This window comes from Cajanus cajan, chromosome 2 (assembly GCF_000230855.2).
Source record: "Cajanus cajan strain Asha chromosome 2, NIPB_CcT2T_4, whole genome shotgun sequence".
NCBI classification, from domain to species: Eukaryota; Viridiplantae; Streptophyta; class Magnoliopsida; order Fabales; family Fabaceae; genus Cajanus; species Cajanus cajan.
The window spans coordinates 15,012,406-15,032,763 of record NC_138518.1 but is presented as its reverse complement, the minus strand read 5'-3'; the positions used below and the strand labels follow the sequence as shown (position 1 = coordinate 15,032,763).

At 36.3% G+C, this 20,358-nt stretch overlaps 3 protein-coding genes across 3 annotated transcripts; 1 reads left to right on the top strand and 2 right to left on the bottom strand.

Moving 5' to 3' along the window:
- Positions 1–2,346: 2,346 nt before the first annotated feature.
- Positions 2,347–2,694, bottom strand: LOC145954760 (uncharacterized). Its single transcript, XM_083069448.1, has one exon. The coding sequence runs from the start codon at positions 2,692–2,694 to the stop codon at positions 2,347–2,349; it is 348 nt and encodes a 115-aa protein (XP_082925574.1).
- Positions 2,695–3,178: 484 nt separating this feature from the next.
- Positions 3,179–4,690, bottom strand: LOC145954759 (uncharacterized). The gene has a single exon (XM_083069447.1). The coding sequence runs from the start codon at positions 4,688–4,690 to the stop codon at positions 3,179–3,181; it is 1,512 nt and encodes a 503-aa protein (XP_082925573.1).
- Positions 4,691–15,996: 11,306 nt separating this feature from the next.
- Positions 15,997–17,421, top strand: LOC109800960 (LOB domain-containing protein 41). The gene is made up of 2 exons (XM_020361899.3): positions 15,997–16,357; positions 16,546–17,421. The coding sequence occupies exons 1-2, from the start codon at positions 16,168–16,170 to the stop codon at positions 17,172–17,174; spliced, it is 819 nt and encodes a 272-aa protein (XP_020217488.1). The 5' UTR covers positions 15,997–16,167; the 3' UTR covers positions 17,175–17,421.
- Positions 17,422–20,358: the final 2,937 nt, after the last annotated feature.

Genomic DNA, 20,358 nt, shown 5'->3' with positions numbered 1-20,358 from the left:
AGAATGCTGCTCTGAAGGTGGACCTGACAAGGTTGGAGGAGGCGAAGACGGGGCTGGAGAGGAAGCTCGAGGAGACTGAGCAGGCCGTCGTCTTTGAGCACAAGAGGGGGTTCCTCAAGGCGGCTCGCCAAGTGATAGACTATGGCCAAGGCCAATGAATCCAAGAGGTGATATCTTAAAAGATCCAAGAGTAATGGGATGATATTAAAGACCTTTCATATGTTTGTACATATAGTAGTCTCTTTGTATAGGCTCATTTTTACCTTTGTATTTGTGAGGCACTTTACTTGCTTTTAACTAGTGATTGTATATTGATTTTAGGGTGGGTTACTTGGAGAGTTTAACTCCATTTAACCTCCTTTGTTGATACACTCATTTTATATTTTTTCAGTAGGGAAAAAGAGGTAGCATTTAGTAATGCTTGAGGGTGTGACTAGTAATTGGGCCAGAACTGGGCCTAGGCAAAATTTTGCATATTAGACTCATTTTGCTCCTAATTTTTCATAGATTTGATTTAGCTAGGTCTCATCATCATATGATGAACCTAACTAAACCAAATCAAATATTTTTGAAATAAATCATGGAGCATTTTTTAGCCTTGCCTGCCTAGCTCATTCCTTTTATTCTTGGCCGAAATTTCTAGCTTCTCTTACAAGCTTTGAAGCTTTCCTTCCAAGCTTCTAAACCTTAGTAGGATTGGATGACCTTACCATGGTTCTTAAGTGAACCATGGTCAAGGTTAGCTTCTCCTACAAGTTTTAGAAACCATGGATGGTTAGCTACACCTTACCATGGTTCCTAGTGAACCATGGTTAAGGTTAGCTTCCTCTACAAGCTACCTCTCCCTATATATTTCTAAATTGCTCATTGTACTTCACTTTTTGAGATATGAAATCAGAATTTGACTCAAATTCTCTCCTCTTAAAGTCCTAAATTTCGTGGAGAAACTTTCTCTCTAAGTTTCTCTCAAAGGTTTCCAACCTTTTAGCTTGTTCAACAAGCTTCATCACTCTTTCATGGAGTAACCGAACCTCCTTGGTGATTCTTCTCCATTGAAGCTTCTTAAAAGGAGTTCCTCATCCAAATTCGTGGTCAACCTCAAGAGTTTAAAGGTCTTGGAATGGAGCACTTGAAGATTCATCAATCTTCTCCAAGTAGTTCCATCACCAAGCTAGGCTTCTCGCACCGGGGTTCGACTTCTCCGCCATGCACGTGGAGAAGGAGGTCCGCTTTGGGAAGCTAGTGAAGGAGGACGACCTCGAGGATAGCTCCAGTGAAAACGCCTCCGCCTAGGCCACTTTTGTAATAGTCTAGTTTATTTTTCTCTGTTTGATATTTTCCTTTGGATTCATGTGTTTGACTCTGCAAACATTGTTGTGTATATATATATATATATTTTTTTTTTTGCTTATTTGTTGTTGCGTTTTTCTTTGTCTTCGCGTTTAGGCTTGATTTTTTCCTGTTTGCGCGATTTGAAAACACGTTCAGCAATTGTTGTGTATTTTTGTTCTTTGTGGCGCTTAGACCCGATTTAAGACAAAGCGATTTGTTCCAAGGTTCAAACTTGACCTCGGATGGATTATACCGAGGTTCGAACTCGACCTTGGATTGATTATGCCTAGGTTCGAACTCGACCTTGAGTGGATTATGCCAGGGTTCGGACTCGACCTTGAGTTGTCTATTCCAAGGTTCGAACTCGACCTTGAGTTGTCTATTCCAAGGTTCGAACTCGACCTTGAGTTGTTTATGCCAAGGTTCAGACTCGACCTTGAGTTGTCTATTCCAAAGTTCGAACTCGACCTTGAGTTGTCTATTCCAAGGTTCGAACTCGACCTTGAGTTGTCTATTCCAAGGTTCGAACTCGACCTTGAGTTGTTTATGCCAAGGTTCGAACTCGACCTTGAGTTTAAGCGAAACGTATTCAGGGTTCATACTCGACCTTGCTTAATAGCGAGATAAGCCGGACCAATGGTTCGAATTCGACCTTGGCGTATAGTAAAATGTGTTGTGTTAAGGCTCGAACTCGTCCTTAACTAGGGGTAAGGTAAGTCGGACCAAGGTTCGGATTCGACCTCGACGTCAAGTAAGATAAGTTTTGTCAAGGTTCGGATTCGACCTCGGCCTAACATGAAATGTTTTATGGTATAATGACTTAAAGCTAGGAGAATGTAAATGAAAAGAATGAGTTATTTCATTAATTGTGTAAATGTGACTCGTTAAAAACCCTCTCAGCCAAAACCCATTCTTCTGTTTTTTGGGATAAAAGACTGAGGCGGGAAAAGAGTGCACAGCTCATTCATACAAAGTTTAACTGAAGTACAACTTGAGATGCGTGGCATTCCAAGTTCACGGTATGGGTTTTCCACTGAGTTCTTCTAATCGGTATGCTCCGTTCTCCAAGTTCTCTACAACTCGAAATGAACCACCCCAGGTGGGTGCAAGCTTTCCATCTGATGTGTCTTTCCGAGCTTCGCCTAGCAAACACCACACCAAGTCGCCAACTCGGAAAGATCGAGGCCGCACTCGCGTATTGTATCTTCTGGAAGCTCGGAGCTTGCAGGCTTCTTCGTGGATTTGATCTTTGTCTCTAAGCTCGTCAACTAAGTCGAGGTCGGCTGCTAACTCTTGAGCGTTCTGCTCGTTGTTGAAGACTTGGCGTCGGTGAGATGTCTCTCCGATTTCCACTGGAATCATTACGTCAGCTCCGTAAGTCAGCCTGTAAGGCGTTTCTTGCGTTATTAACTTGGGGGTGCAATGATACGCCGAGGGGATGCTGGGAAGCTCGTCGGCCCATTGCCCCTTGGCGTTCCCGAGGCACTTTTAAGTTCTCGGAGTATCACCTTATTAGCTGCTTCGGCTTGACCATTTGTTTGCGGGTGTTCCACTGAGGTCGGAAGATGCTTGACTCCGAGTTCCCAAAGAAAGTCTTCAAAGCCTTGCGCAATGAACTGTCGGCCGTTGTCAGTAACAAGAGAATGGGGTATCCCGAACCTGCATATGATACTCTTCCAGGTGAATTTTCGTATGTTCTCAGTGGTGATCTTAGCAAGTGGGCATGTCTCGGTCCACTTGGTGAAGTAGTCGATTGCCACCAGGAGGAACTTGAGCTGACCCTTCGCTGGGGGAATGGTCCTAGGATGTCCATTCCCCACTGGGCGAAAGGCCACGGCGACATCATCTAGTGGAGAGTTTTAGGTGGCTGTCGATGCGCGTTTCCGAACTCTTGGCACTCTTTGCACTTCTGTACGTAGTCCTGGCAATCTGATTTCAAAGTGGGCCAGTAGTATCCTACTCGGAGTACTCTGGTCGCCATTAAGCGTGCTCCGGAATGCATGCCACATATGCCTCGGTGGATCTCCTCGATGACATAGGCTGCCTGAGGTGTAGTTAAGCATTTGAGCAGTGGGGTGGAGATGCCACGCTTGAATAGTTCGTCGCCAATGATCACGAACTTGGCCGACCTCAACCTGATCTTCCGAGCTTCGTCCCCGTCCTCGGGCAAAATTCTTGCCTTCAAGTAGCTCCAGATGCCTGTCATCCATCCTTGGTCTTCACTGTCGCTAGTGTTGACGACCTTGTCGTCCAGGCTGGGTGAGTGCAAGGTCTCCTGGATGATGGTCCGATGTTGTCTAGGGCGTTTGGTACTGGCGGGCTTTGAAAGGAGGTCGGATCTGGTGTTATGTTCTCGCGGTACATGTTGTATAGTGAACTCGTCGAAGGATGAGATCTGTTGTGATGCCATGTGAAAATACCGCTGGAGGAGAACGTCCTTGGCCTGGTATGTTCCGCTGAGCTGCTCTACCATGAGTTTCGAGTCGCTGTTGCAACTCACTCTCTGAGCTCCGAGATTATGGGCCAACCTTAGCCCTGCGAGAAGTGCCTCATACTCTGCCTGGTTGTTGGTCACCTTGAAGCTAAACTTTAGAGATTGCTCCAGAGTGACTTGGTTTGGTCCTTCCAAGATGATACCTTTACCACCACCTTTAGAGTTAGAGGACCCGTCAACGTGTAAAGTCCATACCTGTGGTTCGTCGGCTGAGGTAGGCGTGAGCTTGGCTACGAAGTCGGCCAGGCATTGGGCTTTCAGGGCGCCACGACTTTCGTACTGGATGTCGAACTCGGACAATTCTACCGACCAGGCTATCATCCGTCTGGAGAGCTTCAGCTTTCTCAAGATCTGCTTGATTGGGTAGTCGGTCTTAACGACTACTTGGTGGATTTGGAAGTAAGGTCGGAGGCCCCGAGCTGCAGTGACAAGTGCCAGTGCCAGCTTCTCAATCATCTGGTACCGCTTCTCTATGTCTTGGAGGACCCGGCTGATGAAGTAGATCGACGTCTGCACTTTCTGGTGTTCTTGTACTATAACTGCACTGATGGCATTTTCTGCTACGACCAAGTAGAGGAGGAGGTCAGTTTTGTGATCCGGCCTCTGCAGGATTGGCAGGGTCGTGAGAAAGGTTTTGAAGCTTTTGAAAGCCTCCTCGCATTGGTCCGTCCATTCGAAGTTCTCCGGCTTCCGAAGCAGGGTGAAGATGGGCCCTGCCTTGTCCGCCAACCTGGGGATAAAACGGGAAAGGGAGACTAGCCTTCCTGTTAGACGTTGGACATCTTTCACGGTCTGGGGACTCTGCATCTGAATGATGGCTTTGCACTTTTCTGGGTTGGCCTCGATCCCCCTACTAGTGATCATGAAACCAAGGAACTTACCTCCCTAGACACCGAAGACGCACTTCTCTGGATTGAGACGCATGTTGTGTCTCCTGATCTGGCCGAACACCTCGGCGAGATCGGCAGCATGGTCCGCGACCGAGGTGGTTTTGACCACCATGTCGTCAACATATACTTCCATGTTACGCTCGATCTACTGGTGAAAAACTTTGTCCATCAGCCGTTGGTAAGTGGCCCCTGCGTTTTTGACACCGAAAGGCATCGCTCGGTAGCAGTAATTGGCGTGATCGGTGATGAAGGATGTATGCACCTCGTCAGGTGGGTACATCATTATCTGGTTGTACCCGGAGTAGGCATCGAGGAAACTGAGGAGGGCGTGCCCGGACGCTCTATCGACCAGCCTGTCAATGCTTGGCAAGGGGTATGAGTCCTTGGGGCATGCTCTGTTCAAGTCGGTATAGTCGACGCACATCCGCCACTTTCCTGAGTTCTTTTTTACCAGCACCACGTTTGCCAGCCATGTGGTGTACCTAACCTCACGGATGAAGCCAGCATTCAGCAATTTTTGTGTCTCGGTGATGATGGCTTCCCACCTTTCACCCCCGACCTTCCACTTCCTCTGAGCCATGGGTTTCGCTTCCTTGTGAATTGCTAACCTGTGACAGATGAAGTTAGCGTCTATACCTGGCATGTCGGCACTAGACCACGCAAAGAGGTCGGCATTCTTGAAAATTTCAGCCTCGATCTGTTGTCGTAACTCCGGGCTCAATTGCCTGCTGATCTTCGTGCATTGCCCTGGGAGTTTTCCGATCTGGAGGTCATCGAGCTCGTCGATGGGACTTGGTCGATCATCATGGGAATCGGACCTCGGGTCGAGGTCAGTGATCTCCACGTGGTTGATGTGAGCCACTGTAGGAGGATCGCTCTTGCATCGCTCGTCGGACTAGGAGATTTTTAGACTCTCGGTGTAGCACTATCGAGCTGTCTTCTGGTTTGCCTTGACAGAAATAATCTTCCCATCACTCCCTGGGAATTTCATGGTGAGGTGTGGGGTGGACACCACTGCTCCGAGTTGATTCAAGGTCGGCCTCCCAATAATTATGTTGTAGGAAGTGTTGGCTTCCACGAGGAGGTATCGGACCATAATCTGCCTTGTGTCTAGAGAGGTCCCAAAAGTTATCAGCAGGTCCACGTATCCCCGAGTGTGTACTCGCTCTCCTGCAAAACCGACTAGGGGCTCTGTGTGAGTTTGGATGAGAGAGTGAGGGATGTCTAACCTGAGGAACGTCGGCCAATATAGGACGTCAGCTGAGCTCCCTTGATCGATCAGTGTCTTGTGGACCTCCCAATTAGCTACCTCCACGGCGATGATTATCGGGTCATCCTAGTTAGGGTTGATGCCAGAGTAGTCGTCGTCGGTGAAGGTGACGGCCAGTGAGCTTTGGTGCGAAGCCGAGGTAGTGGAGTGGACGTTGTTGTTATTGCGTAGGTGTCTCTTCCGGGCCGAGCTGCTGGCACCTCCCCTTGCAAAACCACCTGCAATTGTGTTGATTACTCCCCATAGGGGAGCTGACCCTGTTTCCTAGCTTACCTCAGCTTGCACCGCTCCACCGGCGTTTTGCTGAGAGCTAGAGGGTTGGTCCGTGCGAGCTCCCGAACCACGACCTCTGCCTCGTCCTCGTCCACCATAGCCTCCTCGATGACCCTGTTGTTGTTGGACATATTGGCCGAGGTGGCCTGCCTGTATGAGTTCCTCAATACGATCTCGGAGTGTGCGACATTCTTCGGTGGTGTGACCGTGATTTCTGTGATATCGACAGTGTTTGGACTTGTCCGCACTGTTAGGAGTGTAACCTGGTGGTGGCAGGGTGAGTAGGTTGTTGTTACTGGCCTCCTCCAGGATGTGAACTCGGGGCGTATTCAGGGGAGTGTAGAAGTCGTATCTCCCCCCCTTGTTTGTCCGAGCAATTTTCTTGAACTGGCCGTCGTTGGTGACCTTCATCTTGTCTTTGTGGCCACTGTCAGGTTTTGCTTGTGATTTTCCACGAACCTGGTCACAGAAGGCAGAATGTTCCTCCATTTGGATGTACTCAGCAGCATTCTCCTCTACTTGTCCGCCGAGAAGCACCTCGTCACAAAGATGCTTCTCGGCCGCCTCCACCAACTCGGCCTTCTACGCGGTGACCTCATCCTCCAAGGCTCGCACTCGAGCCCGGGAAGAGCTGGAGAGTTCCTGCAAATCATGAACCTGAGCAGCATAAGTCTCGTTAGATCTCAGAGCGATCTCCAGAGACTTCTGGATCCTCTCCACCTCTCTCCGAGTAGCTTGAAGCTCAGCCTCGTTCTACAGCTTGGCATCCCCGAGAGCTCCCGCCAAGGCCCGGTTCTCATCCTTTAAGGCTTTTCTCTCCTCTCTCAAGGCCTTGGCTTCCTCCTTCAAGGGCTGAACTCGGCTCCTCAGACTGATCAGGTCCTCCTGCTGCTTGGACCACGTATGCTTCCAGTGGTCCACAATAGCCATAGCCCTCTACAGAAAGACCTGGGCAGCGTCAAGACCCTCCACGGGCCCGACTTCTTCGATCATCCCCTGGTCACGGAAGGCAGAATGTTCCTCCATTTGGATGTACCTAGCAGCACGGGCACGGAGCTCGTCAATATCGCGGGGAGCTTCACGATATAGACTGTCGATGAACGGTCCGGGCTTGAGTGCCATGAGCATGGGGTGTAGAGCGACCTCGGGATTCAGATTCCGGATCTTTACCGAGATGGCAGCGAATCGTTCCATGAACGTCCAGAGTGGTTCATCGTCACCCTTTCGGAGACTGGCCAAGGCAGCTGATATTATGTGATGAGGTCGGCTCGTCGCATACTGTGCTGTGAATCATTTGACCAGGGTGCCGAAGCTGTCAATTGACTCGATAGGTAGATGGGTGTACCAGTTGAGCGCGGCCCCTTTGAGCGAGGTCGGAAAAACCCTACACAGAATAGCATCGTTATTGGTGTAGAGGTTTACCTGTGTGGTGTACAGGTCGATGTGCTCGTCTGGGTCTGTCATGTCGTCGTAGCAGTCGAGGTGGAGAGGCTTCCATCCGAGAGGGAGTGGCGTCTCCATAATGCCATCCACAAAAGGATGACGGTGGAAGGTTGGTTGATCTCCTGCGACATGAGTAGGAGCATTGCTGACCTCATGGGCCGATTTGTGCGTCGGTGCATGAGATCGATGCGTGGCAGGCTTTGGAGTCGGTGTCCTATGCGCTGTTGGCGGTTGAGAAACCAAGTGCCCCTCTTCCTCGTTTAGGTGACTCGGTTGAGAGGGTTGATCAGAGGTGCACCGTGGTAGCTGAGCGCGGATACGCTCATTCTCGGCGCGCAATGCCGCTAGGTCTGCTTCATTGGCGGTTCGCATCGCGGCTAGGTCAGTTTCGTGCTTGGCACGCATGTTTTGCAGATCGGCGGTGTTTTGCTGCCGCATCTGCTTGACCTGCTCGATCAGCCTTCTCAATGCTGCTTCGTTGTCCATGGTAGTTGCGTGATCTAGTTCGTCTGTTGCGCGTCTGCTATGGCTTCTGGTAAAAACCATAAGTGTGGCCGATAAGAGCTGTCTTGATCGGCCCCACGGTGGGCGCCAAATGTTCTTACCGGAGATCGGTGGTAGGGACGATCTGCTGGGTAAGATCGGTGAGCCTCCTTCACTGGTACGTTGATGCTCCAAGATGGGGGTGGTACCTGCAAAAGAGACTCTGATGCTAAAGTTAAGGTTTGTATGAGTATGAGTCTCGTATAAGTAATGCACGTACCTTAGTGTGAATTAGGGTTTCGTTGGACCTTGAGTCTGAGATCAATTATGATCTGATTAGATAGCGGATCTCGTCTAGACCGAGATCTCCCAACGCATGTCCGAGGTCGTCCTGCGCTGTGATACCGAGCTCGAGCTCGGCATAGCGATACGGATAGTACATATATTGTTATATTATTTTTGGACAGTAACATTATCAATTTAATTAATTGAAATTATAGATTGTCTTATATGGTGAATTTGGTAACAATTATTTTAAAATATATGTTTTAGAGTATTTTTAATCGGTTGAAAGTGTAAATTATCTTCGCAAAGGTAATATATCAAAGTTAACTCTATCGATATTAATACACCTTACAATTTTTTTTTCTTTTTACATTTTTCAAGTGAAACAAATATAAGATAAGACACGTTTATTTTTATTTTCTACTAATGTTATTCCTGAATTTTAAATTAAATCACGACAAACAAACAATTATGACCACAAATTAATTAACTGCAAGTAGGTAATAATTTAATAATAACAATAAAAAAATAAGAGTGTTTATTCCTTCACCCCAGCCAATCATATTGTGGTCAACAAAAATGTTCATGAGCGTGGAAAACTTGTATTTATCCAACAAAATCGTAAAACAATTGCTTTTCATACTTATCTTGTTGAATAAATTACATATGATTATCTCGATGTGTAGAATAATATTTTTATTGGGAAATGTGTATATGGTATTAGTGACAAGTTTGATAGCTGATCATTTCCTTGAAGATTTTTCTGCTACAAGTTTAATTGATAAAAAAAAGTCGAAAGAAATTATTTTAAAAAGTTTATGAAGGATATTTAGTAATACAAGTTCTATTATTAATTTGCTAATAAAGTTGAAAACCACTGAAAGAGGGAGGGGAACTAAAAAATAACTAAGTCATGAGAAATAAAGTTTAGGGTCTAGCAGTGAGATAAACATTTATACAAGAACAAAGAAATGTTTTAATTTCACCCTTAAGTTATAAAATTCTAGCTTTTAAATAAATTGTTAAAAAGTATCTAATATGTATTGAAAAAATTAATATGATTTTAACAAAAAAAATTGAAATCCTTGATGAACAAAAAACAATGTTATTTTTCTTTACATTACTATCAGTTACATCATCCGTGAAAAGAATATAATTAAACAATTTCTATATTTTGTTTTTGATAATTAAATATTTTTAATATGTGATTTAAACTATGTAAATATAAAATTTTACAACTTTTGCATGTGAAAGTTATGACTGATTCTTTTCTTTTATGAAAAAAGTTTACAAATATATCTTACACATAATCAAACTTAAATTACTCTTTTAGTCTATATTTTATTTAATTTAATATTTTTAATAATAAAAAGTCTATTTTAATTATTCATTACTAAAAACATATAACATAGTCATTTTCGTCCAATTGGGACTAACTCCATTAATATCTTGTACACATGTCATAATAAGAAAATAATATGAATCATTGTACAAAAATTTATTATCGATAGTCTTAATTGGTCAGAAAATATTACAAAGCATTGTTTTGAAAAAATTAAAAAAAAAACTAAATAAATTGAACTTTTTAATAATAAAATGACTAAATTAAATAAGTTGATGAATCAAAAGAATAATTTAGCTAAAATAAATTATAAAATAAATTCGGTTTGTTTCACAGTAAACATTTTAAAATAGATATTTAACTTAATTATTTAGAAAACTTAACAACGTATGAGTAGTTAACATTAAATAATTTCACGCGTTTTTTAACACAAGCATTATGGATACATTATTAGCAAGATAACACATAATGGTGAGAATGTTTCAGAGTGATTGTTTTGTATTAACTCCTAATTTATTAAGTCTTTTAATTTGTAAGTAATAGAATCTTTTATATTTCTTATTAAAAATGTTAATATATATATATATATATGAATAATTGATCAAATATAGTGTTTTTATTTAAATATACTTTGTGAGAATGTGTATGTAATATTATATGAGTACATTTGGTAAAATGACAAGTGGTATGCACCGTCACATAATTTTTAATTCGAAATTGTGAAGATGAAGAATAAAGTATGAAATCCAGGGAATTAAATGATTAAAATTGGGGACAACCAAACTACACAATCCTAAGACTAAAAGAAGTAATAATTATTTTATGTGAAGAGTGTAGAACTTAACCACTATTCGTTTCGTCCTATCCTAGGAATAAGAAAGAGACAAAATAGCAACGAATTGGACAACACGTGTATTAAACACATGAGTATGCTATTTTAATACACTCAATATAACTCAGCCACTCAACACTTCCAACTTGGCTAGGTTAATAGGTGTTATTCTTTTTTTATTAGGTAATTAGTGTTATTCTTTTTTATTTAGGAATTTACCAAAAAGAAATTATTATACAATAAGATGACCATTTTAATACGATTTTTTTTTAATATAATTTTCTTCTATCCAACTAATAAGAGTTTACTTTGTTATTGATATATTTAATACACACAAAAGGTAGGGTTTTATTTATTTATTTATTACAAATCATAGGTTGTAGTTAGTTTCATAATCGTAAAAAATAAATCATTAGTGTACAAGTTTTTTTTTTTTTTTTTTTTTTATATTATTATTGCTTTTGGTTCTATTTTCATTTCTTTATTTTTTTTAAAATGTTTCTGTCTCAATGGTATATTATTTTTTATTTTGATTCTTGCAATTTTTATTTTGGTCTTCGTTATTTTATTTTAATCTTTATAATACATTTGTTTTTTTTTATAATTTTAGTCTATATAATATCTTGTTCATTTTGAATTAGTTTCTTTAAAAAAGTATTAACAAAGACTAAAAATAAATTATTCACATATTACAAGAATAAAAACAAATACATATATATATATATATATATAACAAGAATAAAAATAAAATGATAAGAATCAAAATCAAAATAAAATAAAATTTAACGAGAACCCTTTAAAAAATATTCTTATAAAAATTAAATAAAAATATGATATATTACATATATTCAAGTTTTATGTTTCTTTTATATAAAATTTATTTAGTGTCTCTCTCAAAATAACATTATATATGAGATTGTTTTAAGCATTTCCATTTACTTTAACGATTATTATTTTAGTATGTGTAATCCATAGATTAATGTTTATTATATGTTATTAAAATTTATAATAAATTATACGTATAAATAAATATTGATTTGAATATATAAATTATATTTAAAATTTAGGTTTATGATAAATAATTTATATAATTATAGTTCAATATTTTTTTATTTATTGATAATTTATTTTAAAAATATTAAATTTTAAATTTTAAATAATTATGATAAATAAAAATCAAGTTAGATAAGAAATTAAAAAAAATCTCTTAAAACCTTATCAAATAAAAACTCCTAAAACACTCTTGTGTAAGATACAAATCCATGTTTAATATATAAGAGTTAATCAACATTAACTTGAATATATAAATCATATTTAAAATTTGTATAAAAAAATGTTTTTAAATATATAAATTATATTTTAAATTTATGATAAATATATTGCAGCATAATATTATTTTTATTTATTGATAATTTATTTTAAAAGTATTAAGATTTAATTTATAAATAATTATGATAAATGAAAACTAAATTTGATAAGTTAAAAAAAAATATCTCAAAATCCTCTCGTCGAAGAAAAAATCCTAAAAACATTTTCGCCCAAGTAAGGATGGCAAAATAGATTCGAACCCTACAGGCACCTGCAAAAATATTCTCATGCAAGGTGGGGAAATACATGGTTATATAGGGATGAGTATAGGGCGTGGTATAAACCCGCTAAATTTAGTGGGTGCGGTTGTGGGTATGTACAGGTACTATGATACCCAACCTGCCCACTCCACAAATATATATATATATATATATATATTGTTATTATTTTAGATCCAAGATACAAGTTGAAATTGTATGAGTACTTTTTCCCTAAGTTTTATGGTAAATCATCTTTAATTAAAATTAATAATATCAAAAAATTATGTCACTTATTGTTTGAAGAGTATCAAACTAAAGCTAAGGGAATAGTAGAAAATTCAACTTCACAAACAAATGTCAATGATTCAATTTTTGATAATCTAAATATTAACAATTTTCTTATTAATTATGACTCATTTGTGAATGATATTAATTAAAATAAAAATAAAGTCTAAAATAAAGCTTTACTTCAAAGAATAAATTTTGTCTAGGAGTGCTATTTTTGACATTCATGGATGGTGGAAAATCAATGGAATCAAGTATCCAATTTCACAAAAAATTTCTAAGGATAATTTAGTAATCCTAGTTTCAATCGTAACTTTAGAATTTGCATTTAGCACAAGAGGTAGATTTTTGAGTATCATCATTCTAAGCTCCATGAATTTACTATAAAGACACTTATGTGCACACAAAATTAGTTGAAACACAAGTAATAAGATAATAAATAATGAGGTCAAATATCTATATATTTGTTTTTTTTTTAAATATATAGTATATAATTTAATCTATAATTTTAATCTAACTAATTTCTATACAATTTTTTTCACAGGTCTTGAAAAATATAACACATGGTTATGATGTTGGAAGTTTAATTATAATTTTTATTATGTTGAATTTTTATAAATTTTATTTACAAGAATAGAATATTTTGTAATCCTTATTTATAAGAATTGTAATATTAAAGAGCCGATGATAAATTAATATTATGTTTGTTTATGTGAAATGTTATCTCTTTATTGATTTGTTTATTTTATATATAGTAAAATGTGGGTCGCGGGTGTGAATATGGATTCATAGGTACCTAGTGCGTACGAGAGTAAAAATTAAAATTGTTACCCCCACGGTTATGGGGCTGGGTATGTGTATTATTTTTAAACGCGGGTTTGGGAACAAGTACTATAAGACCTTACCCAGACCTTACTCGTTGCCATCCTTACAAATAAAAGTTTGTGTTTATCATGCAGTAGTTGATATACATGCTAACTTAATTTTGAATTTTCATATATATATGAGGAGGAATCTTTTTATTCTAGAAGTAAGTCTACTTAGACTTATTCCATTTAATAACTCATGTTCTGCTTCAAATTTCAACAATCCAACCGTTGAATTTAAAGTTCTTAATGCATAGATCAAATGTGCAAATTATTAAAAAAATTGAAAATCATTTGATACTTCATTTCATTAATTCAAATTGACGGATAATCATAAAATCATTTTATACATTGTTTTGAATTAATGAAATGAAGTATCAAATGATTTTTAAATTTTCTAAAAATTTACAAATTTGATATATGAATTAAGAACTTTAAATTCAACGGTTGAATCGTTGAAATTTGATGCAAAACATGAGTTATTGAACGGAGTAAGTTTAGGTAAACTTACTTCTAAAATAAAATATCCCTTTTATATATATATATATATATAACTAGAAGCGTTCAAAACGAAATCAATACAAACAAAAAATTGCAAATCTATTAAAAATAAAAAATTGATGAAAAATCACAAATTAGTGGTTTGATTTCGTTTTTTAATTTTTAAAAGTCACACAATTTGGTGTGATTTTTGTATTAAAATGTGAAACTGCTTTAAATCAAATTGTACTTATTTGTAAATTTAAAATTATCGTTTTCAGTTGCTATAATTTTCAAAAATTTTATTTTATTCTCTCATGTTATCAATAATATATTTGAAAGTGTCAAATTAAACAATTATGTATTATCAGTTGGATTTAATGTGATATTTTCATTAATAGGGACACTACTAAGTAGTTTTATGTAGAAATATTTGATAGATTCAAAACAAAATTTGAATATAAGAATTAAAACAAAATTTATTAATATTACTCAGATTAAAAAAACCAATTTTAAATTTAAAGAATTAAAAATAATTTTTCTTAAAGGACTTAAAATATATTTAAATATAATTTTACACAAATTAAGAATATAGAATAATTTTCACGTATTTTTTTTTTTCCAAAGGCAGCGTTGATGAAGTTAGTATAATTTTTATCCTAAAACAATTAGATAAAACCATTAAAGTAATAAGAGTAAGTAATGTAAACTTATCTTATTTACCTCTTTAATTATTATTATTACGACAATTACTACTTGATTTGATTAGAACAAGTTTTAAAGGCGAAAACCATTGGCTCGGTGGCATTGGTCTCGTTCTAGTTTCTTCTGCTGCGCCCACAGTCCCAACACTAAACCCGGAAACCGGTCTTCGGTTTTCTCGAAACCGCTTTTCATTCCCGAAAACCAGGAGCCTTTTTTTAACATGCCAAAACCGCTGAAAAGTTGCCCCTTAGTCCCCAATATGTGGCGATTCGACCGCACTCTCCGTGCATTCCACGCGCCCCTCAAAATTTGTACCCTTTTGCATGCATCTCACACCATCTCTTTTACCGTTTTACCCTTCCCCTTTTCATTTTCCGTGCCAGATTCCTTAATACAGCACAAAAAGTCACTTTGGTCCGAGGGAGAATCATTATGTCATCTTCTGCTACAACAATTCAAGAATTTTTTACTGAAATAAAATTTTTTTAAAAAAATTTATCAGAAGCAACTGTTCCAATTTATTTATAAAAATATTATCTTTTACTTTTCACATTCAAAATTTGATTTCTGAGAAACTGAATTCTGAATTATTAAATTTTTTTTTTGCTCAGAATTCGATTTTCGAGAAATAAAATTCTGAGTAGTGTTTAAATTTTTTTTTCTTTTCTATTTATAATTCGGGTTGTGTGTTAATGATGCAACTGGAACGGCCCGTTCACCAAGCAGAACGGGCCGTTCTGCTTGCACGTGTAGTATGTTATTTTTGAAACTGGAACGTCCAAGTAGAACGACCCGTTTTGATCCATTCGTCATGTGTGTATTTTTGCATCCGGAACAGCCCGTTCTGAAAGAAGAACGGACCGTACAACAAGGAGAACAGACCTTTCTGCAAGGAGAACGACCCGTTCTCCTTTTAGAACGGGCCTTCCGGATCCAGTTTTACACCATACTCAGATCCAATAACGCAAAAAAAAAATAAAAAAAATTTTAACAGCTCAGAATTCGGTTTTCCGAGAACCGAATTCTAAACGTGAACAGTAAAAGGTGCTACTTGGGTAAATAAAGTGATATAGGTGCTTTTTTGTAAATTTTTTTTAAAAAAATCTTATTTTAGTAAAAAATTCACAATTCAAATCTATGGTGTCAAGAAATAAATATAAAAAAAAAGAAAATAAAAATAATAGTGTTTTTAATTTAAATGAAAAAAAAGGTACTAGTTTTACGGGTGGTACCACGCTGATGACGTAAGTTGCATCAATAGGGAGTTGAAGCCACGCGCGTAAAGTGAGAGTGGGTTTGGCCGCCCCCACAGAAACGGAAAAAAAAAATAGTGATCATGCTGGAAACTAGAAAGTGGTTCGAAGTTGCAACCCCCTCGAATGTGGAAAAACCTCAAAACCATTGTTTCATCATAGAAAATAAAAAGAAACAAAAAAACAATTGATAAGAAACAGCCTGCGTCCCCCACAACATGTGACTAAACCCAGCAGCGCCGGAACCCCAACAACTATATAGCTGCCTCCTTCTCACACTCCCACAATTCCAATTCCAATTCCCATCTCCGAAAGTACAATTGGGACAACAATAGTTCAAGAACTTTAGTTTAAGGTTGTGTCAAAATGCGAATGAGTTGTAACGGGTGTCGCGTCTTGCGCAAAGGCTGTACCCAAGATTGTAGCATTCGACCCTGCTTGCAATGGATCAAGAACCCAGAATCTCAAGCTAATGCAACCGTTTTCCTTGCCAAATTCTATGGTCGTGCTGGCCTCATCAACCTCGTCAATGCTGGCCCTCAACACCTTCGACCAGGTAATAATCAGAATTAGAGTTTTATCTATATAATATGCATGAGTATGAACATTAACATAATTTATTTAAGCAAATTAAACTTCAATTACTTGCATGCAACTAGTGAAATTCATGGGACAAAATTGAAACATCATGTACTTGATTATTTTTTATTGATTGTGTTTTGTTTTGTTTTTTTTTTTTTTCAGCGATTTTTCGATCCTTGTTATACGAAGCATGTGGTAGAATTGTGAACCCGATTTACGGTTCAGTGGGTTTGTTATGGTCTGGGAGCTGGCAGCTTTGTCAAGCCGCTGTGGAAGCCGTTTTGAAGGGTGAGCCGATCACGCCGATCACGTCTGAAGCCGCGGCTAATGGTCAAGCCCCACCTCTTAAACCCTACGACATACGCCACGTGTCAAAAGACGAGAGCCCCGCGAATGAAACAAAAAGGGTCAAGACCCGGTCCAAGCGAGCCGCTGGGTCGCTTATTAAACCGAAGGCGAGTAAAGGGACCCGGTTCGCTGCGACGGAACCGGAGACGGCGAGTCACGAGTCCGGGCTGAGCCACTTGTCGGAGGCGGCGGCGGCGATGATGGTGGAGGGAGAGAGTAAAGAGAGTGAGAGCGTGGTGTCGGCGGAGACTTCGAACCTGTTCCGTGACGAAGCGGAGGCGGTTGAGGCGGGTGGGCGAACCGGCGAGGTTGGTTTGGAATTGACGCTTGGGTTGGAACCGGTGTCACGTGCGTGTCACGTGGTGCCGGTGAAAAAGAGAAGAATTGAGTTGGGTGAGAAATTGGCGTGTAAGATGGAGCTGGGGCTTGAGTACTCGGCTTAAGTGGTTTTGGCTTAATCGGCTTTTCTTTCTAGAAGCTTCTAGGTGAGATAAGTGAAGTTTAGAAGCCGTTGTTAATTGTTATTATGTTTTTTATTTTTTTTTTACATATATATTTCGAAAACTTTTTTTGGGGTTAATTTTTGTGAATGCGGTGCTGTACAAACATGGTCGAAATCGTGATATGTATAGAGGAAATTGGAAATTACAACATTATAAGTATTTATTGCAAGAAGAATGATTTTTATAAGTGTTTATTGCCAAGAGAATTATTTCAGACTTGTTGGGCCTCGATGCAGTTTCATTATTTATTAATAGTGTTAAAAAAATGTTATGTATTACGTGGGTTTTTAGTTAAATAAAATATAATTAATTAAGCTAAAAAAATAGTCGGTGATTAATAATCCATGACAGTTTTTGAATAACTATAAATGATACAATTGTATATAACCTGGAAGTTATAACAACGTGATAGTTTAAAAGTTGTGTAGATTAATCTTTCAAAATTGGTTAAATCTTTTTATTTTTATTACTTAGGATTTCGCATTAAATCTAATTTTTCCTGTCTTTTATATTTTTTTTATGAAGATTTGAACTGAAATATTTATAAGATTGATTAAGTCTTTTTATTTTTATTAGTTAGAATTTGGTATTGAATCATATTTTTTTCATATAGACTTGTTTTGAATATTCATTAAAAAAAATTTAAAAGACTTAATGGTTAATTTTGATTTTATATGAAGTCATATTTTTATTCTAGTATAAACTCTAATGTATAAAAAAGAAATTGTGTATACTGAAAATAAACTTTTATTCATTATTAGTATAGATTTCACCATAAATTATATAATATTTTTACTTAGTTAATATGTACACAAATATATAACAAAATTGGAAGGAACAATTAATTATTTAATTTTCGCTTGTGAGTTTTGATGTTCTGGCGTCTCTTAGGCTTTTTTATTTATTTATTTTTTTACAATTTTTGTCGTACCCAAAAATATGCACACAATGAATGTTTAATTGAATGATGATATCATTAGCAACGTTCATGTAAAAAAACATTTTCTATAGATACTTTTTCCTTGAAATTTTATGTTTGCTATATCTACCATATGTATTTTATAATATATTATTTTATTAAGTTATAAGAAACTTCAATAATTTTTCTAACCCGACAACGGTACAAAGTTGCATAAAATGGTTTCTATAATCTACTCTTAAGAAGCACTTTATATATAAGTTGGATCCAAAATTTGAAGGGCATCGATTGTCTTAAAGAACAACACATTAATTTTCCAGTTTCTCTCACTCAAATGTGCATATTTAATATGCACATCCAACAATCAAATCATATCCAGTATGTATTTTATGCATAAACAATGATTCATAGCTTCGATTATAAGGTGAATGATTATAAGATCTGATTTGATATACAAAAATTTGGTCTAATACTTCCACTTAAATGGAACTATATGGATCTTATATATACAATTTTTGTTTTGGTAAATGAGCAGATTAAAATTCCAAACTAAACCGCAAAAAGAAATGTTTTTTTTTTTTTTTTTTTTTTTTTTTTTTGAATATTTTGAATTCAAGGAGGAGAATTTGACAAAAGATGTAAACCATCTATCAAGGAACTTTCACTCTTAACAAGCATATACACAATTAGATTTGCTTATCTGAAAATGTGATTGCGAATATTTTGTAGTCCATTATTTATTACAAATTATTTATTTTGTGATTAAGAGAACATTTTGTAAATTATCGTTGAGCCTACATGCAATTTCATTACTTATTATTAGCGTAAAAAAATACTCGATATTTCGTGTATTTTAATTAAATAAATATATAATTAATTAAAATTAAGTAATAGTTGATGATTCATAACCAAAGACAATTTTTGAATAATTATAATTGATACAATAGTATATAATATGAAAATTATAAGAACATAATAGTTTAAAAATTATATATAATTTGTACTAAAAATGGGATAATACATTTATATTCCATTAAAAATTTTCAAAAGATTTGTATTAAAAACGGGATAAGAAATTTATGTTCCATTAAAAATCTTTAAAGAGATTAGTGATTAACTTTGAATTCATGTCTTATCATAATCTAAACTTTTATGTAAAAGGATTCTTTTTTAATGTAAATAAGAAGGAGATCCCAGATAATTATTATATTCAAATTATCATTTAGGAGATTATTTACTATTTGATAAAATTTTTGTGATAGAAATCCAAAATTACTATCACCCTCATTTAAAAGATTATTTAATATTTGATATGGTTCCATAATAATAAAAAAAATTAAAATCTAAAATAATTTTTACTGTAGAAATTAAGATAATGTCACATTCAAGTAATTTTTTTTATATTTTATTAATCAATTTTTAATTCTTGTTAACACAGATTAAGGCATGAATATTTAATTATAAAATAATATAACTATTTTATTTTATTATGTAACAATTATACGTGATATTAATTATTTTATAATTAGTTCTTACGTATATTAGTTGCGTTTAAAATTTAATATGTCTATGTCTAAAAAAGGGATCTAATTCATTTGAAAAATAAAAGATTTAGTTTTTGCTTTTATCATCTAAAAGCAAAGTGATTTTTGTTAGTCTCTTAAATGGGCTTGGCCTGCGTAAAAGGAGGGGTAAAAAAAATGCAACTAACCCATATGTTTGCATAGCTAAATAAAAACTAGGACTAATAAAATGAAAATTTTAGTGGATTTAATGGATTGTTTTTATCTAATTCATTATGATACATCTAAAAAATTATCCAATCTAATTTATTTATCATCTTTAAATCAATTTTTTTTAATAATCATAGTATAGATACAAAATTTCGTATTGATTTATTTCTTTCACTCCTTTAATAAGATAAAAGTCCAATAGAAAATTTCCTTTAACCCATAAAATGGGGTTTGAGTTGTTTATGTTATGGTCCCTCAATATCTACAGCATCACGTGTAACTACATATTTATAGTTAAGATAACACCAAACATCTTTAAATATGCCAATATCTTAATTATACCATCCTCTTCCATCTAATCCATGTCATGAAATTTATAATAAAAAATACAAATAAATAAAAATATATTCATAATTAATAAACTACCTCTATAATAATTCCTTTAAAAGTTGTATTTAAAATATTACTTACT

Excerpts from the sequence above, each read along its gene's own strand:
- LOC145954759 (XM_083069447.1), bottom strand. The coding sequence starts at position 4,690 with ATGATCACTAGTAGGGGGATCGAGGCCAACCCAGAAAAGTGCAAAGCC.
- LOC145954760 (XM_083069448.1), bottom strand. The coding sequence starts at position 2,694 with ATGATTCCAGTGGAAATCGGAGAGACATCTCACCGACGCCAAGTCTTC.
- LOC109800960 (XM_020361899.3), top strand. The coding sequence starts at position 16,168 with ATGCGAATGAGTTGTAACGGGTGTCGCGTCTTGCGCAAAGGCTGTACC. Across the intron at positions 16,358-16,545 it reads CCCTCAACACCTTCGACCAG|CGATTTTTCGATCCTTGTTA; the intron begins GTAATAATCAGA and ends TTTTTTTTTCAG.